Here is a 27,034-nt window from a genome sequence, read left to right on the forward strand (position 1 = left end):
GGGCCTTTGTCTTCCGTTCAAGCTGGTGTTGACCTTAGGTTATTCTCAGTTTGCCGTTCACTAATACAGCTGGGAGATGAACTAAAGAAACTGAACACAAAGGTGGCTGTACATTAGCCCTAATCCATGGCGTAAAGGGCACACAGACTCACCTGCTCTCCGTACTTCTGCTGCTCCTCTGCCTGCTTCCCCATGTGGAACTGCGAAAAGATGGCAACCCAACAACAGTCATTATTCAAACATTACAAGATGGAGATCCTCGATGTATTTAAAGTGGAACTTTAAAGTGCACCTGAACTGCGAACTTTATTTTTGCTTTAAAATATAAGCAACAGCAGAATAACCTTTAAAAAGAGAAACTGTAACCAAGAATATAACTTCATCCAATCAGTAGCTGATACCCCCTTTCCCATGAGAAATCTTTTGCTTTTCACAAACGAATCATTGCGATCAACCTCGTTGCATTGTGGGAAATAACAGCCATTTACAGCTGTGTCCAACTGCCAAAAAAGCAAGCAGCATCTACTTCCACTGGCATCACCTGCCAGCAGTAAAAATGCCACCATGTGATAAATATCAGAATGTAAATCAGGGAGAGGAAAGATTTTACAATGGGCAAACACTGACTCAATCATTTATACATAATTATTGTAAAAAATGAAGCTTTAGTACATTATTTTCACTGGAGGTCTTCAAAAATAAAAACTTTTTTTTGCTACAGTTGATATAAATCCGAAAATAAATCTGCAGTGCATCTACTTCCTGCTTTCATAGAAGCAGATGGTTAATATCCTGTGCCTACTCTCTAAATACACACAGGGTGCATTTCTCTGTTTTCCATCTGTCCTGTGCAAGAGTTCAGGTCCTCTAATGCAAACCTCCTCCGCTCACCCATAAATGATTAGATGTCTGAAACTCCGCCCCTCCTTGCGCCCTCATTTACAACCTTGGTTCTCTTTCATTGAAAATAGCAGCTACTTTCCAGACGACCCTTATAGCAGAGGTGTGACTGAAGTCTGATGTACCCAATGACAAGTTTCAAGTAAGAAGCAGTTATTTTAATAAAGGAAGTCAGCAATAGCAGCCTCCACATTGCTTCAGGGTTCCTTTAACTGATCTGACCCCAGAAAACTGATTTCTGATTGGTTCGCCCGTAGCCACTCACATGAGCGATAGAAGCGAAGTAGTAAATCTTCATCTGCACCAGCTTCTTCCAATCCTTCTGGATCTTCCCCAGCAGAGAGGCGGTCTCAGAGTTCTCCAGGGCCCGGCAGGCCTCCTTGTAATAATCTACGACCTGCCGACAGACAAACAGGCTGAAACCAGGCGAGTAACAGCGCACTTATCACATGGGGCAAGAGCTTCTTCGGTGACTCAGGAGGGATACTAGCAAACAGTGCATCAAAGAATTAGGAGGGGGGGGGGGGGGGGGCAGAACCGACGGTGGCTACATGTAAGAAAGAGGGGGCAGCACTGATAGCAGAGACATGTAAGAAAGAGGGGGCAGCACTGATGGTGGAAACATGTAAGAAAGAGGGGGAAGCACTGATGGTGGAGACATGAAATAGAAGGGGCAGCACTGATGGAGGAGACATGTAAGAAAGAGGACATAGCACTGATGGTGGAGACATGTAAGAAAGAGGGGGCAGCACTGATGGTGGAAACATGTAAGAAAGAGGGGGCAGCACTGATGGTGGAGACATGTAAGAAAGAGGGGGAAGCACTGATGGAGAAGACATGTAAGGAAGAGGGGGCAGCACTGATGACGGAGACATGTAAGAAAGAGGGAGCAGCACTGATAGCAGAGACATGTAAGGAAGAGGGGGCAGCACTGATGGCGGAGACATGTAAGAAAGAGGGGGCAGCACTGATGGCAGAGACATGTAAGAAAGAGGGAGCAGCACTGATAGCAGAGACATGTAAGAAAGAGGGGGCAGCACTAATAGAGACATGTAAGAAAGAGGGGGCAGCACTGATAGAGACATGTAAGAAAGAGGGGGCAGCACTGATGGCGGAGACATGCAAGAAAGAGGGGGCAGCACTGATAGCAGAGACATGCAAGAAAGAGGGGGCAGCACTGATAGCAGAGACATGCAAGAAAGAGGGGGCAGCACTGATGGCGGAGACATGTAAGAAAGAGGGGGCAGCACTGATGGCGGAGACATGCAAGAAAGAGGGGGCAGCACTGATAGCAGAGACATGTAAGAAAGAGGGGGCAGCACTGATGGCGGAGACATGTAAGAAAGAGGGGGCAGCACTGATAGCAGAGACATGTAAGAAAGAGGGGGCAGCACTCATGGTGGAGACATGTAAGAAGGAGGGGGCAGCACTGATGGCGGAGACATGTAAGAAAGAGGGGGCAGCACTGATAGCAGAGACATGTAAGGAAGAGGGAGCAGCACTGATAGAGACATGTAAGGAAGAGGGGGCAGCACTGATGGCGGAGACATGTAAGAAAGAGGGGGCAGCACTGATGGCAGAGACATGTAAGAAAGAGGGAGCAGCACTGATAGCAGAGACATGTAAGAAAGAGGGAGCAGCACTGATAGCAGAGACATGTAAGGAAGAGGGGGCAGCACTAATAGCAGAGACATGTAAGAAAGAGGGGGCAGCACTGATGGCGGAGACATGTAAGAAAGAGGGGGCAGCACTGATAGCAGAGACATGCAAGAAAGAGGGGGCAGCACTGACAGCAGAGACATGCAAGGAAGAGGGGGAAGCACTGATAGCAGAGACATGCAAGAAAGAGGGGGCAGCACTGATGGCGGAGACATGTAAGAAAGAGGGGGCAGCACTGATGGCGGAGACATGTAAGAAAGAGGGGGCAGCACTGATGGCGGAGACATGTAAGAAAGAGGGGGCAGCACTGATAGCAGAGACATGTAAGAAAGAGGGGGCAGCACTGATGGCGGAGACATGTAAGAAAGAGGGGGCAGCACTGATAGCAGAGACATGTAAGAAAGAGGGGGCAGCACTGATAGCAGAGACATGTAAGAAAGAGGGGGCAGCACTGATGGCGGAGACATGTAAGAAAGAGGGGGCAGCACTGATAGCAGAGACATGTAAGAAAGAGGGGGCAGCACTGATGGCGGAGACATGTAAGAAAGAGGGGGCAGCACTGATAGCAGAGACATGTAAGAAAGAGGGGGCAGCACTCATGGTGGAGACATGTAAGAAGGAGGGGACAGCACTGATGGCGGAGACATGTAAGAAAGAGGGGGCAGCACTGATGGCGGAGACATGCAAGAAAGAGGGGGCAGCACTGATAGCAGAGACATGCAAGAAAGAGGGGGCAGCACTGATGGCGGAGACATGTAAGAAAGAGGGGGCAGCACTGATGGCGGAGACATGTAAGAAAGAGGGGGCAGCACTGATAGCAGAGACATGTAAGAAAGAGGGGGCAGCACTGATGGCGGAGACATGTAAGAAAGAGGGGGCAGCACTGATAGAGACATGTAAGAAAGAGGGGGCAGCACTGATGGCGGAGACATGTAAGAAAGAGGGGGCAGCACTGATAGCAGAGACATGTAAGAAAGAGGGGGCAGCACTCATGGTGGAGACATGTAAGAAGGAGGGGGCAGCACTGATGGCGGAGACATGTAAGAAAGAGGGGGCAGCACTAATAGCAGAGACATGTAAGAAAGAGGGGGCAGCACTGATAGCAGAGACATGTAAGAAAGAGGGGGCAGCACTGATAGCAGAGACATGTAAGAAAGAGGGGGCAGCACTGATAGCAGAGACATGTAAGAAAGAGGGGGCAGCACTGATGGAGAAGACATGTAAGGAAGAGGGGGAAGCACTGATGGTGGAGACATGTAAGAAAGAGGGGGCAGCACTGATGGTGGAGACATGTAAGAAAGAGGGGGCAGCACTGATGACGGAGACATGTAAGAAAGAGGGAGCAGCACTGATAGCAGAGACATGTAAGGAAGAGGGGCAGCACTGATGGCGGAGACATGTAAGAAAGAGGGAGCAGCACTGATAGCAGTGACATGTAAGAAAGAGGGGGCAGCACTGATAGCAGAGACATGTAAGAAAGAGGGGGCAGCACTGATGACAGAGACATGTAAGAAAGAGGGAGCAGCACTGATAGCAGAGACATGTAAGAAAGAGGGGGCAGCACTGATGGCGGAGACATGTAAGAAAGAGGGGGCAGCACTGATGGCGGAGACATGTAAGAAAGAGGGGGCAGCACTGATAGCAGAGACATGTAAGAAAGAGGGGGCAGCACTGATGGCGGAGACATGTAAGAAAGAGGGGGCAGCACTGATGGCGGAGACATGTAAGAAAGAGGGGGCAACACTGATAGCAGAGACATGTAAGAAAGAGGGGGCAGCACTGATAGCAGAGACATGTAAAAAAGAGGGGGCAGCACTGATGGCGGAGACATGTAAGAAAGAGGACAGCACCAATATTGGAGACATGTAAGAAGGAGGGGGCAGCACTGATGGTGGAGACATGTAAGAAAGAGGGGGCAGCACTGATGGCAGAGACATGTAAGAAAGAGGGAGCAGCACTGATGGTGAAGAAATGTAAGAAGGAGGGGGCAGCACTGATTGAGGAGACATGAAATAGAAGGTGCAGCACTGATGGCAGCAACATGTAAGAAAGAGGGGGCAGCACTGATGGTGGAGACATGTAAGAAAGAGGGCAGCACCAATATTGGAGACATGTAAGAAGGAGGGGGCAGCACTGATGGAGGAGACATGTAAGAAAGAGGGAGCAGCACTGATGGCGGAGACATGTAAGAAGGAGGGCGCAGCACTGATGGAGGAGACATGTAAGAAAACACAAGTTGAAGATTATCAGCTCCAGAGCAGAAGAAATAACCGTTCCGGTGGAACCATAAACCGGGAAAAAAAAATAGATCACAAAAGGTGACTCACCTGAGCACTGATCCGAGCCACCAGGTAACTCTTCCTGTTATCCAGCATAGACTTCTCCAGCAGACACTCCTGAGCCTGCCCCTAGGGGGAGACAACAGCAGCACAAAGTTAACTTCTGCACTGAACAAAAGTGTGTGTGACACACACACACACACACACACACACACGTTGCTGGGTGATACAGCCGACACCAGAAGGCTCCAGCTGCCTTGTTCGTCCATTTTGCCAGGTAGTCCATTCAGCGCATTTTCCTGACCACCCGGTTGTCACAATGCAGCCCCCAATCAGTCATAGGTGGTATACGAGTTATCTCTCCTCCAGTATAACCTGCACATGGCAACTTTTGCAGCTAGTCAATCAGGGAATGGCCATTTTACAGCATACCTATCAAAATCGCCGCCAGGAGATTTGGGCACAGGATACAGCCAATATAAAGCTCACCCTGGTCCTGCACAAGTCCTGGTGGCGTTAATTACTATTGCCCCTCCAGGCCGGCATGGATAGTGGGGGAATGATGTAATTCGGCTTACAGCTATTGTTGGTGGCCGAATGACAGTGTTTCTGTAGTAATTTGTGCTCCGTCTTCCGATGGCGCCGAAATTACTCACTGAGGGCCGCTATAGTTGTAATTCCTATTCCGGCCTATGGTGGCGCCGGCTGCGCCCAAATGTCCTGCGCTGTTTTAACAGCGCTCACATTTTACATCCTGGCACCATTCAATCTCTGGCAGATTTCAGAAGACGATCACATTGCAGGCAGCCTTCCCTTACCAGCATGAGGTTAATGTTGAGGTTCAGGATCTGGTGGCTCATGTCTACGCTGTAGGAATGAGAGAAATGATCCCTCAGGTAGGCGAAGGCCCCGGCCGCGCACTGGAAGTGGGTGCACGAGATCTTCATTCCCTGGAAGAGAGGAGACATGACCATTGGCTGGAGACACCAACCCACCCATGAAGCAACCACATCACAAAGAAAATCCCGACATAGGAGCACAGGCAGAGGCCTATAGGCCTCCGAGTATATGGGGGTGGATAAGAGGAGCACAGGCAGCAGCCTATGGGCCTCAGAGTATCAGGGGGAGGATAAACACTGAAGAAGATATGAGAGATCCAAGTCCTGTAAGATGCACAGCAATTAGCAATTCCAACATACAAACATTAAAAAACCTTTACCCAAACACGGACAAAATGGGCCGTCATGATAAGTGATGGTCAATAAGATGCAGCTTCCTGCAGAACTGAATAGTAACTCGAAATCAACTTGAAATTACTCTCTCAACGCATCTCATGGACCATCCCTACTAAGACGGTACAATTAGGTCTACAGTCCTGAATGTTTGTTTACATGTGGCCATCACCCCCTTTGCCCTCAACGCCACTGTTTTGAAGATGAAAATCCTCCACCTGCCTCCCCCACGGTAGCTGATGCGTTTCACCCCCTACAGGGATTAGCACTACTACATGGTAATGGGAGCCACAGCGATTTATGGCACAACTACCTACCCACATTCTAGTGATATTCCCAGAAGCTGCTGCAGGGTAGATGGGCCAAAGATGGGTCAAAGATTAAAGACCCCCTCCAGCCAAAAAAAGGTCTGAATGGCAATACATATATGCAGTCTAGGCACTGTGTAGAGTTAGATGAACATATAAAGTTTACATCTGGTACATCATATTGGATAGAACAGACTCACATTTATACCTGTATGTAGTACTTCCTTATTCCTCCTGAAGCTGAAAGCATTGTGCCCACCTCTTCAGCCTGGTTCCCTCCCCAACTCTCTGCCTGCCTGGATCAAATTACTTCTCTTTTCACAGTGTGTAGGAGAGAGAAGAGACGGGAAAACTGCTGCAGCCTGTCTTATATCTGTCTGCTATAATTCTTATTTCAGACGTCTGTCTTCCTAGATTAGATCACATGGACATGAGGGGTGGAGTTATGACATCAATCCCCCAGCATCCATTGCACCTATGGTTTGAATAGTAAAGAAAAGAAAAAAAAAAAAAAAAAAAAAAAAGGCCCAGGGCCCAATTTCACATTGAGGGCGGGGATTTCAATACCATACGTGGAATACGGAGCCTGGGGGTGAGAAAATCACACTTTATCATGTGCGATTTTATACATCTTGGCAACTTATTAGGTTTAAAGCAAGCTGTAATTTATAATTTAGTTATTAATAGTGGGCTGAGGGTGAAAACGATCAGGAATAGCATGGAGACTCCCTGGGAAAGCAAGACTTGCCTTTCCTCCCCGAAACATAATTTTTGTGACGCTTGTACAAAGCAGGAGAGGACACTTACCTCCTCTGAGACTCGCTTGTCCATGGCACCCAGCATGGAGTGCAGCGCCCCTGCAGGAAGAACACCACATTACAGCATTCCATAACATATTATGCATTCATTAACACACCCAAATATGGGCAACAAGGCATATGTTAAAGAGAACCTGAGGTGTGTTTAAAGAATGTTATCTGCATACAGAGGCTGGATCTGCCTATACAGCCCAGCCTCTGTTGCTATCCCAAACCCCCCTAAGGTCCCCCTGCAATCTGCAATCCCTCATAAATCACATCCGTGCTGTGAGGCTGTGTTTACATCTGTAGTGTCAGTCTCAGCTGCTCCCCCGCCTCCTGCATAGCTCCGGTCCCTGCCCCCGTCCCTTCCCTCCAATCAGCAGGGAGGGAAGGGAGGCAGGCGGGGACTGGAGTTCTGCAGGAGGCGGGGAGAGCAGCAGACTGACACTATAGAGATAAACACAGCCAGCTCTGACAAGCTGTTTGTCAGCAGCGTGGCTGTGATTTATGAGGGATTGCAGAGTGCAGGGGGACCTTAGGGGGGTTTGGGATAGCAACAGAGGCTGGGCTGTATAGGCAGATCCAGCCTCTGTATGCAGATAACATTCTTCAAATCCACCTCGGGTTCTCTTTAAGACGGAATGTTAGTCAAAACTCACCCCATCTGCACCATTCATATTATAGCTACTAAGAAAAGAATCATTTAGTATTTGAATTGCTTTATAAAATGTATGTAATCTACTGAGCACTCCCTACAAGAAGCTGTGCTGCACTCACTACTTCTCCCCTGTCAGGATATTAAAGCGGGCCTGTAGTGAGAGCTATATGGAGGCTGCCATATTTATTTCCTTTTAAGCAATACCAGTTGCCTGGCCGTCCTGCTGATCCTAAACCACAGCCCCTGAACAAGCATGCAGCACATCAGGTGTTTTTGACATTGTCAGATCTGACAAGATCAGTCACATGCTTGTTTCTGGTGTTATTCAGACACCGCTGCAGCCACATAGATCAGCAGAGCTGCCAGGCAACTGGTATTTAAAAGGAAATAAATATGGCAGCCTCCATGTACTTTTCGCTTCAGGTTCCCTTTATACTGTGCAACAAAAGTGATTACTAAGAGGGACTTTGTGATAAGTGTTAGAAGAACTCTGCAATGTCTGAACTGAGTAAAAGTATTTAAAATAAACACATGATGTAACTGCAAATAAATATAACATACTAACCTCACCGTCAGTTCCTCTCAGAAGCTCACCATTTTCTTCTTACAGTGATCCCTTCCAGTTCTGACAAGATTTTGTCAGAACTGAAATAGACCCGTTGCTGTCAGTTATATATCAGCTGCTGTCAGTTACAAATGAATGTGCAAGGTAATCTCCATACTTCCCTATGGCTCAAGAGGACAATATTACAGTGTAACAGTGTGCTGACCAGGAAGCTGTTATGGGGTAATAGCCATTTTCAAAAAGGAGGACAGAGAATTCCATTGATCACAGTGGACAAACAGGACGCAGGAGAGGAGAAAGAAATTGATGAGTAGAATACACAGGAGGTAAGTATGACCCGTGTATGGTTATTTTGACTTTTAATTTTCAGTTAAGGTTCTCTTTAATGTAGTAGTGATGAGCGCAAGTGTTTCTTCCGCAGGGCTCATCCGGCCAGTGGGAGATGGCAAAGAAGTCCCATCAATCTCATAGATAAACTGACTGCTGTCCAGCTGGCAGCAATCACCTCACAGACTGTACCCCAGAGCATGACAGGGTATCTTCATGCATCAGAGGACTGCTGTCCAGCTGGCAGCAATCACCTCACAGACTGTACCTCAGAGCATGACAGGGTATCTTCATGCATCAGAGGACTGCTGTCCAGCTGGCAGCAATCACCTCACAGACTGTACCCCAGAGCATGACAGGGTATCTTCATGCATCAGAGGACTGCTGTCCAGCTGGCAGCAATCACCTCACAGACTGTACCCCAGAGCATGACAGGGTATCTTCATGCATCAGAGGACTGCTGTCCAGCTGGCAGCAATCACCTCACAGACTGTACCCCAGAGCATGACAGGGTATCTTCATGCATCAGATGACACTTACCCAGGTTATAGAGGACACAGGCCTGCTCATACTTGATGTCAGAGTGAGTCACGGACTTGCCAGAGAAGATTTCTGTCCTGGGGGAAGAAACAAACTGTTACGTTACACATTCAATGACCACACGGGGGTGCCAGAGGCTGAGTCATAGTCACTATGGGGTCCATTTACTACAGAAGTGAATAGACAAACAGTCCTATTCAGCCTGTTCACTTCAAACGTACACGGTGAGCATACATCAGGCGACTTGGCGGCCGGCTGATCATCCAATTCGATTATTATATTCAAATGAAAATTGGGGCCACCAAGAGCACGCCCAATCGGCTACGCGACCAATTTGTGACGAAACTGGTTGCATGTATTGATATGACATATTGCAAGATGTAGGGCCAACATCAGGGCCGTTTTGCGGGGCCGGAGCGGTCGCAGCATGAGGGGAAAGCCAGGGCCACACCCTGGGGGGGGGGGGGGGGGGGGGGGGGAGACGGTCTATGGCTAAAAGTGTTAGAGGCAGAGGATCCTCAGGACAGCCAGGTAACTGGTATTGCTTAAAAAGGAATTAAATATGGCAGCCCCCATATCCCTCTCACTTCAGCTGTCCTTCAAGGAATTCTCTCTTCTGGGGGTGGACCACATGACCTGACCTTGGGCGTGGCCCCACCGTGAGATAGGAGGAGTTATGGGATATAAATGTCTGCTTGTCCTGCACACCTAAATAAGTGGGAGATCCCGAAACAAGTTGTATTTGACTTATCCACTACAGAGCTAAGCTTGAAAATTGCCTTTGGAGCACCATCATTGATTTTCTCCCCAGACCCTCCGGCTAGCACTGCGGTGACATCTCACCAGGTAATTGGGACTGCCGCCTCCTGCTCCAGTTCCATAGGGATGCGGCTCTGCAGGTAATAGAGCTGACCAAAGTACTTCCGCAGGACGCTGCAGCCTTCAAAGTCTCTGGCAACGTTAACAGCATTCTGGGGAGAGAAGAAAGCAGGTTAAGGAGGAACTCCACCCAGCACAAAGTAAAGTAATTTAGTAACTGAATAGTGAGCAGTCAGTCACACTCCCTCCATACAGCACAACTCAGTTTAGCCACATTTTCTGTAGGCATTTGAGTACAATATTACTTTAAATCAATTAAACATTTTTATTATTATTTATATAGGGCCATTTACTGCAGCGCTGCACAGAATATATAGTCTTACCCTTACCTGCCCCTCAAAGGGGCTCAAAATCTTATCCCTACCACAGTCACAGTGGTGTAGTGGCTAGCACTATTGTCTTGCAGCGCTGGTCCCCAGTTCGAATCCCAGGCAGGGTACTATCTGCAGGGAGTTTATATGTTCTCTGTGTCTGCGTGGGTGTCCTCCGGGCACTCTGGTTTTCTCCCTCATCCCAACATACAGATAATTGGCTTCCCTCTAAATTGGCCCTAGACTACAATATATACACTACACCATACATACATAGACATGTGACTATGGTAGGGATTAGATTCTGAGCCTCTCTGAGGGACAATATACTCTGTACATCGCTGCGGAAGATGTCGGCGTTATATAAATAATATAGGGACATTTTTTTTTATTTAATCGCTCTCTGTTCCACCTCCCATTGTCACAATCAATGTAGATAACACCCCAATAGCTTCAACCCCCAAAGCTTGTTGCCTAGGGGTAACTCTGGACTCTGAGCTCTCCTTTAAAGAGACTCCGTAACAAAAATTGTATCCTGTTTTTTATCATCCTACAAGTTCAAAAAGCTATTCTAATGTGCTCTGGCTTACTGCAGCACTTTATACTATCACTGTCTCTGTAATAAATCAATGTATCTTTCCCCTTTTAGACTTGTCGGCCTGTGTCTGGAAGGCTGCCAAGTTCTTCAGTGTTGTGGTTCTGCTATGAACTCCCCCTTCCAGGCCCCTCTATGCACACTGCCCGTGTGTTATTTAGATTAGAGCAGCTTCTCTCTTCTCTCTTATCTTTTACAAGCTGGATAAATCGTCCTCTGAGCTGGCTGTGCTTTCACATACTGAAGAATTACAGACAAGGGCAAAGCTGTTTGCAGGAAGAAACAAGCAGCCTGAAACTTCAGTGCATGAGAACAGGGGGAAAGAAACACACAAATGATCTCTTGAGATTCAAAAGGAAGGCTGTATACAGCCTGCTTGTGTATGGATGTATTTTCTATGTGTGGACATACTGTACATCAACCTACTTCCTGTTTTGGTGGCCATTTTGTTTGTTTATAAACAAACTTTTTAAAACTGTTTTTAACCACTTTTAATGCGTCGAGGAGCGGCGAAATTGTGTCAGAGGGTAATCGGAGATGTCCCCTAACGCACTGGTATGTTTACTTTTGTGCGATTTTAACAATACAGATTCTCTTTAAACCACATATTAACACTTTAACTACCTCCTGCTACTTCCATCTCAAAAACATTTCCAGAATCCGTCCCTTCCTTTCACAAGAAGCAACTAAAATGCTTGTGCATGCCCTAATCATCTCCCGTCTTGACTACTGCAACACCCTACTCTGTGGTCTACCAAAAAGCAGATTGGTACCTCTCCAATCCCTACTAAATTCCGCTGCCTGTCTCATCCACCTCTCTTCTAGATCCTCTGAGGCAGCCCCTCTCTGCTAATTCCTCCATTGGCTACCAGTTGCCCAAAGGATCCAGTTTAAACTTCTCACGCTTGCATACAAAGCTCTACACAAGCTATCGCCTCCATACATTTCCTCTTTAATCTCCAGATACCTCCCCGCCTGGACCCTCCGTTCCTCACAGGAGACCCTTTTGTCCTCCAGCCTGGTCACCGCCTCACACTCTCGCATCCAAGACTTCTCACGGGCTGTCCCTCTCCTTTGGAACTCCCTCCCTCAGCCGGTTCGTCATGCCACGAGTCTGAAAACCTTCAAACGTACTCTGAAAACACACCTGTTCAGACAAGCCTATAATTTGCTATAGGCAGCACTGAAGGCTATGTACAGTATGTATCTATATTTTTTCTATTCAATGTCATGACTGTACAGTGACTTGTATTTCTTATGTATATTTGTTCCCCATTATTTGTTTGTATTATGTACAGCGCTACGGAAGATGCTGGCGCTATATAAATAAATAATAATAATAATAATAATATTAATTTTTTTAAAGGGGAGCCAAATAACTTTTCTGTATGTTTTTGAGATATGGGAGGAAACCTGCGTGCTCAGAGGAAACCCATTCAGACACAAGAAGAACATACAAACTGAGTAGGCTTTTCAAAAGGCAAAAGGAAAAGGGTGGGTCTATAGGAATTACTAACCATTTTTAATTGATGTAAATGTTATGCTAATCTATGCAGCTTGCTGGAAATGGAGCAATCAGATAGATGTACACATAATAGAGTGATGACGCAAAACTAAATTATCTCTAAATATGGATGAGATCACGAGGCTTTGCAATCCCTGTGAGCAGGACGCCACATCATGACTAGACGACCTATTGTTTTATCTGGATGGTATCAGGCATAATAAAGAAGTTTCACACAGGATAGAGAGTCCGTTGTAAACAATGGCATCACATGACGTGTGATGTCAGCAACATCTTAAAAAAAAAGTGGACCTGAACTCTTGCACAGGATAGAAGGAAAATCAAGAGAAATGCACCCTGTATGTATTTAGAGAGTTTATCCTGTCTAAATCCCCATCATCTGTGACTAAGCACAAGATGTAATTAGAGCTCTCTCTGTGTCACCTGACTGCCATGGCAGATAAGCACACTAATAAGCACAACATGTTAAAATCAGGCCACATACACACATCAGATCATAGTCTTTGGAAAATGAAAGATCACAGACCAATCTTACCCCCTTCCATGTAGTATGAGAGCCATACCTACACAGTCTATTCTATGGAGCTGAACTCCCCATCAGACAGAAATCTTTGCAAGATGCTGCACACACAGATGCTGTACAGACACAAAAGATCAGTATCTGCAAAAGATCTGTTCCTGCCAAAAATCCATTCCTGCAAAATGCATTCATAGTCTATGAGATCTGCAGATCATCATACACACCTTGTTTAACAGACATTCATCTGCAGATCATCATACACAGATGATTTAACTGACATTCATCTGCAGATCAAGCAATCATCTGCAGATCTGAAAATCCATCCTGGTGGATCTGATCTGCAGATGAATGTCTGTTAAACAAGGTGTGTATGATGATCTGCAGATATAGACTATGAATGCATTTTGCAGGAACGGATCTTTTGCAGATACTGATCTGTTGCATGTGTACAGCATCTTTGTGTGCAGCATCTTGCACAGATTTCTGTCTGATGGGGAGTTCAGCTCCATAGAATAGACTGTGTAGGTATGGCTCTCATACTACATGGAAGGGGGTAAAATTGGTCTGTGATCTTTCATTTTCCAAAGACTATAGTCTGATGTGTGTATGAGCCTTAAGGCTGCTCTCATAAAACCAGGAAGTAGATACACTGCAGATTTATTGCAGGATTTGTATCAGCTGTAACACTACTTATTTCCTTTTAAACAATACTAGTTGCCTGGCTGTCTTGCTGATGTTTTATGCATCAGTAATGTGTAAATCACACACCTGAAACAAGCATGTGGCAAATCCTGTCAAACTTAAAGCCAATCTGATTTTATTTTTTTAATTTACAAGTACGTGTTCCATGTTTAGACACATAGCGTTCCCCGGTGATTCCGCAGCTATATAAGCCCCCCGGTCTACAAAAATCCCTTGAAAGGTCCTCAACCAGCTTGGTTGAGTACTGCTGCAGCAGGAAGAGGCAGAGCTGATCTCTGTAGCTCTGCCTCACAAACGTCCATCTCCGCCCCCTTCACAACACTACCACCGCCCATCACATGTGGCCATGGAGCAGGGTGGCGTGCTCTTGCTCCAGAAGTAACAGAAATTGTCGGTGAACGGGAGGCAGGGGAGTGAAAGCCTCGTTTTGATTGAGACGCTTCCCCCCCTCCCGAGGTTAATATTCCCCAGAGGGATTTTTTGTATTACAGATTCTCTTTAAAAGGAAATAAATACGGCAGCCTCCGTATCCCTCTTATTACAGTAGTCCTTTAAATCCTGATAACCATCCATGTACAAAATCAGCACTACCCTACAGGAAACTTAATTTTATTTTAAAATGCATATGTTTTTATTATTGTCAGTTGTAACACAATGTAGTTTAAAGAGTAACTGTTAGCCCCCAAAGTGAAATTTAAATCTCTACAGCAATGTTTTATTTAGTATTAAAGTGATCCAAAAAGCCAATGCAGAACTTAAAAATCAATATAATTTTGTTACTATGTAGCCTTTTGCCCAAGCTAATGACGCAAAGCCGCATATCAGATACTGATGACGAGCATGCAGAGCATGCCTATGTTTGCCCGACCCCCCTCTCCCCCCCAGGACCAGGTGCCGATCTATTTGCACCACAAACAGCTGACCGCTCTGACAGGGAGAGAGAGCGGCAGCACTTCCAGCGCAGCCACGGCAGAGCAGCCGCCGCCGAGTCACATGTGAGACATGTGAGAGAGATGCACGGCGGCGGCTGCTCTGCCGTGGCTGCGCTGGAAGTGCTGCCGCTCTCTCTCCCTGTCAGAGCGGTCAGCTGTTTGTGGTGCAAATAGATCGGCACCTGGTCCTGGGGGGGAGAGGGGGGTCGGGCAGACATAGGCATGCTCTGCATGCTCATCAGTATCAGATATGCGGCTTTGCGTCATTAGCTTGGGCAAAAGGCTACATAGTAACAAAATTATATTGATTTTTAAGTTCTGCATTGGCTTTTTGGATCACTTTAATACTAAATAAAACATTGCTGTAGAGATTTAAATTTCACTTTGGGGGCTAACAGTTACTCTTTAACAAAGTTGGAGTACTGTAAAAAAGAAGAAAAAAAAAACCTGCTGTATATCTTTGCACTGTGAGTCACAGCATTGGTATCAGATGTCATCATTACAGCACAGTTAGAGTTAATTATTAGTCCGAACGCTCAGTGAATTGCTGGTATCTGATGACAAAGGCGTCACACTGCAAGCATGTTTCCGATAACTTTAGATTTCATTCCTTAAAGCGGAATTTCAGATTCATGTCCCAACCAAGGGAAATTATTAAAGAGAACCTGAACTGAGTAAAATTATTTAAAATAAACACATAAGGTAACTTCAAATGAACATTACATAGTAACCTCGCCATCAGTTTCTCTCAGAAACTCACCATTTTCTTCTGACAATAATCCCTTCCAGTTCGGACAACATTTTGTCAGAACTAAAATATATCAGTTGCTGTCAGTTATAGCTGAGAGGACAACTGATGTGCCACAGTGTGCTGACCAGAAAACGGTTATGGGGTAGTGGCCGGTTGGCCATTTTCAAAATGGAGGACGGAGAATTCCCTTGATCACAGTGGACAAACAGGACGCAGGAGAGGAGAAAGCATTGAGGAGTAGATTACACAGGATGTAAGTATGACTTGTGTATGTTTATTTTGACTTTTAATTTTCAGTTCAGGTTTTCTTTAACCACCTTAGCGGTATGGACGAGCTCAGCTCGTCCATTACCGCCAGAGGGTGCCGCTCAGGCCCTGCTGGGCCGATTTTGATCAAATAAAAAGCAGCACACGCAGCCGGCACTTTGCCAGCCGCATGTGCTGCCTGATCGCCGCCGCTTTGCGGGCGATCCGCCGCCGCTTTCTGCAGCGGCGAAAGAGGGTCCCCCCAGCCGCCCGAGCCCTGCGCAGCCGGAACAAATAGTTCCGGCCAGCGCTAAGGGCTGGATCGGAGGCTGCTGACGTCCATGACGTCACTCCGCTCGTCGCCATGGCGACGAGGAAAGCCAAACAAGGAAGGCTGCTCATTGCAGCCTTCCTTGTTAATTCTGATCGCCGGAGGCGATCGGAATTATGCTTCAGGAGCGCCCTCTAGTGGGCTTTCATGCAGCCAACTTTCAGTTGGCTGCATGAAATAAATAGTTTTTTTTAAATTTAAAAAAAACCCTCCCGCAGCCGCCCTGGCGATCTCAATAGAACGCCAGGGTGGTTAGTATGGACTACGGGACGGATCTGTGCAAATTAGTTTATGATTTTATTTTGAAATTTTAATAAAAGCACAAAGGTCATTAACAAACATATTTTCTTACGTCTTATCTAAGAGAATGAAAAAAATGCTCGTTCAAACGACTACCCTGAGATCACCAAGGCTGTGGAGTCGGTACAAAAATCATCCGACTCAGTTTATAAAACCACCGACTCCAACTCCACAGCCCTGGAGATCACTATGCACCCCTTCCCTTCTAAGGATTCATGCTGTCTACTCTCCACCTAGACAGCATGAGTCATCAAAAAGGAGGCGTGATCACATGGGAGGCAGCAAGTTCAGGTGTGACTGACTACTCCAATAGTCAATCTGAACAGCAGGGTTCTCATATGAGCAGATATGACGGGGGGGATTTTTTTTGAAATGGCATGTGTTCCAAGGCACATTGGATTCACATGCATGGATCCACTACATACATGTCACACAGACTGCCGTGAATAATAAGTACTTCTTTAAAGCAACACTGAACTCAGAACCTAATCTCTGCTCTAAAAGCTAAGCAACAGCATAACCTCTGAAGAAAAAAAAACATTTCTTTGCTACAGATGATACAAATCCTGAAACAAATCTGCAGTGTGTCTACTTCCTGCTTTCATGTAAGCAGACAAACGGTTAACATCCTGTGCTTACAAATAAGCTGAGGCTGCCGAGATTCCTGAGCTGACACAACTGAGCGATCCAATTACAATCACAGATGAGGGGGAATTAGACAGGCTAAACTCTCTAAATACATACAGCGTGCATTTCTCTCCGTTTTCCTTCTGTCCTGTGCAAGAGTTCAGGTCCACTTTAATTACTATTCCTCCTCCAAGCAATCATAGACCCTGGGGTAAGACGACATGTGGCTGCCAGCTACCACTGGCGGCTGAATTACGCTGCTTTTACCGTAATTTGGGCTCAGTCTCTCGACAGCACCCAAATTACTGCCTAAGGGCTGCTATAGTCATAATACCCATTGACCAACAGTCACTCTACAGCTTTGTGCTGTGCTGCCAGTATCCACGGGTGGTAGGGTTAATAACTCTTCCACTCGCCTGAAAATCAGGAGTTTGTGGAGCTTCACCCCCCCACCCCTCGGCAAAACTGCCATAGCCATCTTTTTCTGAACCTAATTGGTGGCGGGCTGTGGCAACACATACCGGGATGGCTACAGAGCTTTGGAACACTTTGGCGAGCCAGGAGGGGAGAGGGCTTGTTTCTGACATCTAGGCCTCAAGTCACAAAGCATTACTGCATTCGGTAATGCAGAAAAAAAGCAGATTTTACAGATCACCTTACCAAATGCCAATTCAGTAAACCTATTACCACGCTGGAAAGTAAAATTACAGACTAGTGAAGTAAATTACCGACTTGCACAGTAAATACTTCAAAGAGAACCTGAGATGAGAAGCGTCTCAGGTTTCGTACTTACCTGGGGCTTTCTTAAAGTGAACCAGAGACGAAGCACCCTCATGTATTTTACCATATAGATCAGTGGGAACATTAGAGAAAACACCTACCATGCTTTCTGTTTCATTCTGCACTGCACAGCTTGTTTCTTAACAGACCTGATAAAATCCCGGACTGAGTATTCAGTCTGGCTTTGCTATAATGACTCAGCTATAATGATTCCTGAGCAGAGCCAGCAGGGGGCAGGCTTGGACTTGGACACCAGAGAACACAGACTGAGCTATAAATATTCCTCAGCAAAGCCAGACTGAATGCTCTGGGATTTTACCAGGGCTGATTAAAAGCAAGCTGAGCAGTGCAGAATGAAACAGAAAGCAAGGTAGGTGTTTTCTCTAATGTTCCCACTGATATATATGGTAAAATACGAGGGTGCTTCATCTCTTGTTCACTTTAAGCCCCCTTGAAGCCGCTTGTCCCTCGCCATCTCCCCGGGTGGCTCCTGTCACCACCAATAGTACCCGAAAGCCTGGCCAAGTCACGCATGCACTATTGCAGGTGACAGGAGCCACCCAGGGAGACAGCGAGGTACGAGCGGCCTCAAAGGAGCGTCAGAAACCCCCAGGTAAATACGGAACCAGAGACTCTTCTCGTCTCAGGTACACTTTAAAGCATTCCGTAAATAAAGTAAAAGTGTTCGGTATTTATCTCCAGCTCTGACCAGCCGATAACTCACATTCTCCATGCGGTAACATTGACAGATGTAGCAGGCAGCTAATAGAGAGAGCCAGGCAGCCAATAAGAAGAAGTACACAGCCCAGCTTCTCACCCCATTTGATCCGATACGCTGGCAGGTGGGACTACAGAACAGCAAGAGCAGAAGGAAACATTTAAAAAGGCTTTCCTGTATACCTTTAGATGTGCGCATCTGTATACTGCTACACAGAAGAGCTCTATCTAGTTTGCATAGATGCACATCTAAAGGGATGTTGGGGATGCGCTGGACAATAAATAGAACGGCTCGTGCACAGACGTGTAAGAGAAGACTGGCAGCTTCCTGTCTGACTTGCTCCACGGCTGGTGAGACTACTGAGCAGGGCTCAGTGAAATGAGACATGTTTTTACGGGTATATTAGCAAAACGTCTACCGCATGCGGGAAATCTTAGTGAATTTGGAGATACGTGTAAAACATCGAATGCTGGATTTTACCGACCCAAATTATTTTACCGAACTGTCTATAGTGAATTGAGGCCATAGTGATTTGCAGGTGAGCCGGAGTTAGTAATCCTACCACCCACCAATCCTGGCATTCCAGCATTTATACCATTCATGACAGCAATGGATTACAATTCATTTTTTCCAACTCAATGCTGAAAAGACGAGATCAACGAATACACTCCGCCCAGTGGCCAATGCTGGTATTACACACTTAGCTGTGATATCTCGGCAATAGTCCTTTCAGCACTGGATTCTTTGCAGCAATTGCTACATTAAATTAGTCCATTTTTTAAGCTGCGCAAAATTTGCATCAACTCGGATATATAAGCCTATTTCTGAGCATCCCCAGTGGTGGACTTGTACGCATTCTCCTGTGCGCACCGTTTATACAGTCCCTTCCCCCACAGATAATATCCGGATAAAATCACTCCTACTTGTCTGAGCTGCTCCAACTTCTTCAACTCCTCTCCGTAATTGTCAGGATTCTCTCCGTAGTTCTTCAGGACAAACTGAAAAAAAAGAGAAAGCAGATGAGTAAAGGGCGTAGTGTTGCTAACACCAAAATAAGACCACCATGAGATCTGCCTTCCATTATGGCCTACAAATCCCAGCATGCACTGCCAAGAGAGAAATGTGACATCACGGGTGAGTATAGCTGCAGAACTCTGACAGTGGAATGCTGGACTTTGTAGTGCGACAGGCTCCATACATATGACGTCCAGGAAAAATGTTTACTAAGTTTTTGATAGTGGGGAAAGGGGACAGTTCTGGGGTTTTACTGCTGTCTGTGAATCCGATCTTCGAGAATCTCCACCAATTCCTATTTTGACAAAACACTCCTAATTCTCTCCATAAAGACAGAGTGGGGAAAAAGTAAATCTTATTTTCTGGCAAAGACTGGGACCCTCTGACAAGTCTTTATTACTGGCCAGGGACCCACATAGTTCATGTTAACACCATAAAGGTCCCATAGATAGGAAGTGATAGAGATGTTTTCGTCAACAGAACACAGACAACAGTAAAATCCAAAGAGGGTCAAAACATATTTTGCTTTCATGACAGGAACCAATTTCCTTCTTTAGCTTTGGACATTACAGGGAAGGATAGGCCACCTGATGATTTTTTTCTGTCTAGATCCCCGTTCAGATTATTTACTTTGTGGCAACTGACATCCCACTGAATGAATGACAGGATACAGATAATAAACAGCTAGTAACAATGTACAGTGAGGAAGAGGAGCTTACACATTGCAGGCACTGGGAACCTCTAGGAGAGAGCCTTGCCATTTGTGCTTACAATGTACAAGGTAAAATATTGTAAGATTTAAAATACAGGTGTACGCATACATATAAATTGTAATAAAATCAATGTTAACATTTACTACTTTTCTCCTGTCAGACTCAAAGTGCTTGAGAGTTGCAGCCATTAGGGGACACTGAGTGGGCTACCCCAGAGCATTGGGTACTCCTTACTGAACAGGTATTGGCTCCAGCCAATGATTTCCTGTGTTGGAAGTTGTGACTTTAGCGAGTATGCTATTAGGCTGCTTTCCCACCAGGAAGTTGCGTTTTAGGGGACGTTATGGGTCGCATAACGTGCCCCTAACGCAATGCCTGGTGGTGCTGGAGGAGGACGCTACCAAGAGCTGCGTTATGCAGCTCTTGGTCCGCCTTTTTTGTGCTGTGCGATGCGGAGACCACGTGATCCGCATCACGTGGCCCCGCCAGCCAATCGCCGCACAGAGCAGCCGCTCCAGGAAGTAAACACTGCACGTCACTGAGTGCAGTGAATATTAATTAGCCATGTGGCTGGCAGAGGAGGAGGGGAGACCTCCTCCTCCAACATCACTGTGCATGTGCAAACAGTCTAACGCGGCTTAGCCACGTATAACGCACAGCATGCAGCACCTTCTTTTAACTTGCTGCATTACAATGTAACGCAACGTGGGCACTGTGAACAGCCCATTGATTTTTCATTGCTGTGCGGTGGGCTGCGTTACTGGCTGCACTAACGTGCGCCTGTAACGTCTTACTGTGAAAGCAGCCTTAATGTGGAGCTGAACTCTTGCACAGGATAGAAGGAAACCAGAGAGAAATCCACCTTGTATGTATTTAGAGAGTTTAGCCTGTCTAATCCCCCCTCATCTGTGAATAATAATCTGTCTCTTAAGCCCCCTCTACACCATTCAATTCCAGGCGCGATCAATCGAATTAGATTAGATCGATTAAATCCAACATGTCCGATCGGGACTCGACCGATCGGATCGTGTGATTGAATTGCATTGAAAACTAGCCAAAATTGATCACACGATCGATCGTATCCCGATCAGACATGTCGGATTTAATCGTTCTAATCGAATTCGATCGATCGCGCCTGGAATTGAATGGTGTAGAGGGGGCTTTAGATATAGAAACTAGCTATACTGGTCCTGCTACTGCCACAAAGGAAAACAAATATTTGAAATACAATAAGCAACTGAAACAAAAATTGCCCATAAACATATTCAGATTTTTCTTTTTACCTCTCTTTCTGAGGGGAGTTGTAAGCAAGCTATTTGTCTTTTACTCTTCTTCCCTTGTCTTCATCTTCTCTATCTTTTCTTCTCTCACTATTTTCATTGCCCAACTGATTCTTACTTATGCCTTATGCTGGGCATGCACGGTTTGTTTCTGGCGCTCGATTCTGCAGTCGATTATCTTCCGCTCGTTTTTCTTATCTTATTCCATTCACTTCTATCACAAATCTAGCGCAGAAACGATCGGGCGGGAGATCGGACATGTCGGAAATTATCAAGCCATCTATCTGGCTCAAAAACGAACCGTATATTCCCGGCATTGCTCTTTCGCTCCACCTAATCTTTGTTATAAAGCAAACCATGATGTGAATTTAACCACTTTACCCCCGCCCGTACGAATTTCTCCGTCCCTTTTTCCATCCTTTAACACCCAGCGACGGAGAAATCCGTACTTTCCGCGCTCCCACCGCTGCCCGCGCTCCCGCTCGTAAACACGCCACCGCCAGCTCGGAGGTCAACGAACGGGAAAATCCATTCCCGTTCGTTGATCTAAGCTCCACAATGATCCGCTGCTCTCCGATGGGCAGCGCGATCATTGTGAAAAAAAAACAAACACTCACAGCCTCCTACTGCAGGTCGCAATACACAAAAAGTTACTGTTGCCATCTTGTGGCCAAATAGTAAAACTACACCCTAAGCATTTTTTACATAGCAATAAATTAGTGTTACACAAAAAATTAACTCATTACCTCCCACACTCCCCCTTTTTTTTTGTAATTAAAAAAAAATCAAAAATTTACAAATTAAAAAAAAATACATAAATAGTTACCTTACGGACTGAAATTTTTAAATATTTATGTCAAGAGGGTATATCAGTGTTACTTTATAAACTTTGGGCTTGTAATTAGGGATGGACGCAAAACTGAAAAAAATGCTCCTTTATTTCCAAATAAAATATTGGCGCCAAACATTGTGATAGGGACATAATTAAAACGGTTTTATAACCAAAATATAATGGCCGAAAACTGAAAAATAATTAAATTTTTTACCCACATTTTTCCTATTTTCCCATTAAAACACATTTAGAATAAAATAATTCTTGGCATAACGTCCCACCTAAAGAAAGCCTAATTGGTGGCGGAAAAAACAAGATATAGTTCATTTCATTGTGATAAGTAATGATAAAGTTATAGACGAATGAATGGAAAGAGCGCTGAAAAGTGAAAATTGCTCTGGTGCTCCAGGGGTAAAACCCCTCAGTGGTGAAGTGGTTAAGGCCCAGCTCTAAGAGCTAGCTGATGAAGCCTATTACCCTTGCTGCGCTAACATAGGTCTTCAATTCAACAGAGTTTACAAAGAGAAAAAAAATCTGTGTCCAATCACAAGTTGTAATTTTATCTCTCCACTGTGTCAGCTGACTGCCACGGCAGATCATTTGAAAGCACAGGATTTTAACACTATGTCTGCTTTCATGAAAGCAGGAAGTAGACACTGCAGATTTATTGCAGGATTTGTATCACCTGTAACAAAGAAATGTTTATCTTTAAAGGTTATTATGCCGTTGCTTATCTTTTAGAACAGAGAGAAAGTTCTGAGTTCAGGTCCGCTTTAAGGCAAGACACGACCGTAATGAAACCTCATATGGAAATTCTGCTAATGTGAATGAGAGGGTGCCGTCCACCCAAATTGCTAGGTTTCCAATAGGTTGTAGTAAACTACACTCAAGCTATTCAGCCAATCACAATACTTTGTGCTAGAGAGGATGCTGTGGTTGGAGAACTGTTCCCTATGAGGCTTCCCGTTGAGTCCCATAAATTATTATTTCAAATGTGTATAGCTCTGGCATCTTCTGCAGTGCTGTACAGAGTACTTAATCATGTCACTGACTGTCCCTCACAGCTCACAATCTAATGACAGTCATAGTCTATGCAAGTAATGTGTAGTGTACGTATCGTAGACTATGGCCAATTGTATGAGGAAGCCAAGTAACCTATCTGTACATTTTTTGGGATGTGGGAGGAAACCAGAGAGCCACAAAAAAATCCATGCAGACACAAGGACAACATACAAACTCAGCGCAGCAAGTGCCCTGGCTGGGATTCTAGCCAGGAGCCCAACGCTGCAAGGCAAAAGTCCTACCCACTGTGCCACCTCCCTATACTAGACATGCACCAAAATCACTGGCTGTGAAAAACAGCACCCAAGACATTCAGGGACAGGAGTTATTAATGTTACCACATTGTGTGTCAAGAGAGATTTGGGCATACAAGCTGATAAACTGAGCAGGACTAGAAGTACAGAAAGAGAAGTGGCCTGAGATCTGAGCCTTGTGGTACACCCCCTACAATGAGATCTGAGCCTTGTGGTACACCCCCTACAATGAGATCTGAGCCTTGTGGTACACCCCCTACAATGAGATCTGAGCCTTGTGGTACACCCCCTACAATGAGATCTGAGCCTTGTGGAACGTTCCCTACAAAGAGGGCTGCAGGGAGCAGGAGCAGATATGGGTGTGCACCACTGACAGTCGTATAAGTATAGGAGAGACAGAAGACAGAGAGAAGGGGATACAAAGAAGCAGCTAGGGGGACCAGCAAGTCATAAGCTGAAGTGGAAACATTAACAAGAATAGCTCTTTGGTCACTTTGACAAGGGTGATATGGCTGTGTTGTGTTTGCTGGAGAAGCAGTGCCAGGATACTATGGAGAGTCAGGAGGGGCGAGACTGTCAGGACCCCCCAGTGACGAGGCGGCCCCCAGAACACATAATGAGGCAGCACTGGAGGGAGGAAACACCCATATGACGTCACACTATATATACATCATACAGCCACACACTGACCTGCCGCACGGCGCTCTGGAACGGGAAGTCTCCGGCCTCCTTCAAGTCCAGCCAGATCATCGGCATCCGCGGAACGGCCTCCATCCTGACTGCACGTCACCTGACCATCCGGAAACCGCCTGGCATGCTGGGAGCCCCGCCCCTGCCCGGCTCCGCCCACATATCGCCGAGACTAGGCGTTCCAATCTACGAACAGTACGCCCATCTCTCCTCCCACTAACACATAACCTCGCCCCTCTAACAAATCCCGCCCCTCTCCGGTTCCACCCACATATCGCCGAGAACGAGAATCACAGACTGAGACTAGAGGTCCCCTCCCTCCAGGATAAAGCCACGCCCCTCGCATCTCAACCCCGCAGAAAAATGCATCATTTTCCAGACTCCCTAATCGCATAATACCGCCCCTCATATGACGAGCCTATCATTCCCCGCCCACTGCTAGCCAGCGGCAGATCATTCATAACAGCCTGACCCCGCCCTGCCCCATCTTTCAGTCCGACCACATACGCCTTCCTCCCTGGACCCGCCCCCTATTACTCGACTACTATTATGTGACCACGCCCTTCAATCCAGCTCCGTCTCTTCAAGCCCGACCCCGCCCTTTTCTCTAGTTTATGCTGCCTTTCAATCCCCGCCCTGGGAGCTGTCAATTCTCAGCCACGCCCCGCCTCTACAGGTATCTGTACTCCTTGCATTCACCTGACATGTGGAGCGCTGTGTCCCAGCCACACCCACTCATCACAGACATGGTGCACTACAACACCCAGCCACCCCACTGTACACACCTGCAGAATCCTAACTCCCAGCTGCACTACAACTCCCAGCCACCCCTCTGTACACACCTGCTGCAGCATCCTAACTCCCAGCGGCACTACAACTCCCAGCCACCCCACTGTACACAGCTGCAGCATCCTAACTCCCAGCTGCACTACAACTCCCAGCCACCCCTCTGTACACACCTGCAGCATCCTAACTCCCAGCAGCACTACAACTCCCAGCCACCCCTCTGTACACACCTGCAGCATCCTAACTCCTAGCGGCACTACAACTCCCAGCCACCCCTCTGTACACACCTGCAGCATTCTAACTCCCAGCCGCACTAGAACTCCCAGCCACCCCTCTGTACACACCTGCAGCATCCTAACTCCCAGCAGCACTACAACTCCCAGCCACCCCTCTGTACACACCTGCAGCATCCTCTCTCCCAGCGGCACTACAACTCCCAGGCACCCCTCTGTACACACCTGCAGCATCCTAACTCCCAGCGGCACTACAACTCCCAGGCACCCCTCTGTACACACCTGCAGCATCCTAACTCCCAGGCACTACAACTCCCAGCCACCCCTCTGTACACACCTGCAGCATCCTAACTCCCAGCGGCACTACAACTCCCAGCCACCCCTCTGTACACACCTGCAGCATCCTGACTCCCAGCGGCACTACAACTCCCAGCCACCCCTCTGTACACACCTGCAGCATCCTAACTCCTAGCGACACTACAACTCCCAGCCACCCCTCTGTACACACCTGCAGCATCCTGACTCCCAGCGGCACTACAACTCCCAGCCACCCCTCTGTACACACCTGCAGCATCCTAACTCCTAGCGACACTACAACTCCCAGCCACCCCTCTGTACACACCTGCAGCATCCTGACTCCCAGAGGCACTACAACTCCCAGCCACCCCTCTGTACACACCTGCAGCATCCTGACTCCCAACGGCACTACAACTCCCAGCCACCTCTCTGTACACACCTGCAGCATCCTAACTCCCCGCGGCACTACAACTCCCAGCCACCCCTCTGTACACACCTGCAGCATCCTAACTCCCAGCAGCACTACAACTCCCAGCCACCCCTCTGTACACACCTGCAGCATCCTAACTCCCAGCTGCACTACAACTCCCAGCCACCCCCTCTGTGCACAGCTGCAGCATCCTAATTCCCAGCGGCACTACAACTCCCAGCCACCCCTCTGTACACACTTGCAGCATCCTAACTCCCAGCAGCACTACAACTCCCAGCCACCCCCTCTGTACACACCTGCAGCATCCTGACTCCCAGCAGCACTACAACTCCCAGCCACCCCTCTGTACACACCTGCAGCATCCTAACTCCCAGTGGCACTACAACTCCCAGCCACCCCTCTGTATATACCTGCAGCATCCTAACTCAGCACTACAACTGCTAGCCACCCTACTCTGTACACACCATATAGCACTGATATCTTCTGCAGAACTTTACAGAGTGCATAGTCATGTCACTGACTGTGCTCAGAGGAGCTCACATTATTATTTAGTACTAGCTGATGCCCCGGCGTTGCCCGGGTATGTATTTGGCTGGTGTTGGCTCCACCCACTTTTTCTAATCCTAACATACAAACACTCAATGACCAAGTTTGTGAGCTTTGGCATCAATAATTAGTATATTCCCATAGCAATAAATAAATCAATCAGATAAACTGTTTGTGACTCCGCCCCTCTCCAGCATTTGGAACCCAGTCACCCATTGACCAACTATAGCAGGTTTGAGGCATCTGCTATTAACAGTGTAAAAATGGCAGCAATTTTAATATTCCCCATGAAAATCAACAGGTGAATTTTGATTGGCTATAATAGGCTCCACCCACTTCCTTGAATATTAATCTTAGTCACCCAGTGACCATCTGGGCAAAGTTTGAGACATTAAGAGTGTAAGACGGCCTG

At 46.7% G+C, this 27,034-nt stretch overlaps 1 protein-coding gene across 1 annotated transcript in view; it reads right to left on the reverse strand.

Annotated features, from left to right (window-relative positions):
- PTPN23 (protein tyrosine phosphatase non-receptor type 23) overlaps positions 1-24,487 on the reverse strand; it is a 74,035-nt gene extending 49,548 nt beyond the window's left edge. Inside the window, exons 1-9 of the mRNA XM_068235193.1 lie at positions 24,331-24,487; positions 19,409-19,483; positions 10,112-10,239; positions 9,269-9,345; positions 7,186-7,235; positions 5,657-5,788; positions 4,887-4,967; positions 1,166-1,297; positions 153-200 (exon numbers count right to left, since the gene is read on the reverse strand). Of these exons, the coding sequence (XP_068091294.1) occupies positions 153-200; positions 1,166-1,297; positions 4,887-4,967; positions 5,657-5,788; positions 7,186-7,235; positions 9,269-9,345; positions 10,112-10,239; positions 19,409-19,483; positions 24,331-24,414 (807 nt within the window). The 5' untranslated portion in view covers positions 24,415-24,487. The remainder of the gene's footprint in view (positions 1-152; positions 201-1,165; positions 1,298-4,886; positions 4,968-5,656; positions 5,789-7,185; positions 7,236-9,268; positions 9,346-10,111; positions 10,240-19,408; positions 19,484-24,330) is intronic.
- Positions 24,488-27,034: the final 2,547 nt, after the last annotated feature.

The sequence above is a fragment of the Hyperolius riggenbachi genome, chromosome 5, assembly GCF_040937935.1.
Source record: "Hyperolius riggenbachi isolate aHypRig1 chromosome 5, aHypRig1.pri, whole genome shotgun sequence".
NCBI classification, from domain to species: domain Eukaryota; kingdom Metazoa; phylum Chordata; class Amphibia; order Anura; family Hyperoliidae; genus Hyperolius; species Hyperolius riggenbachi.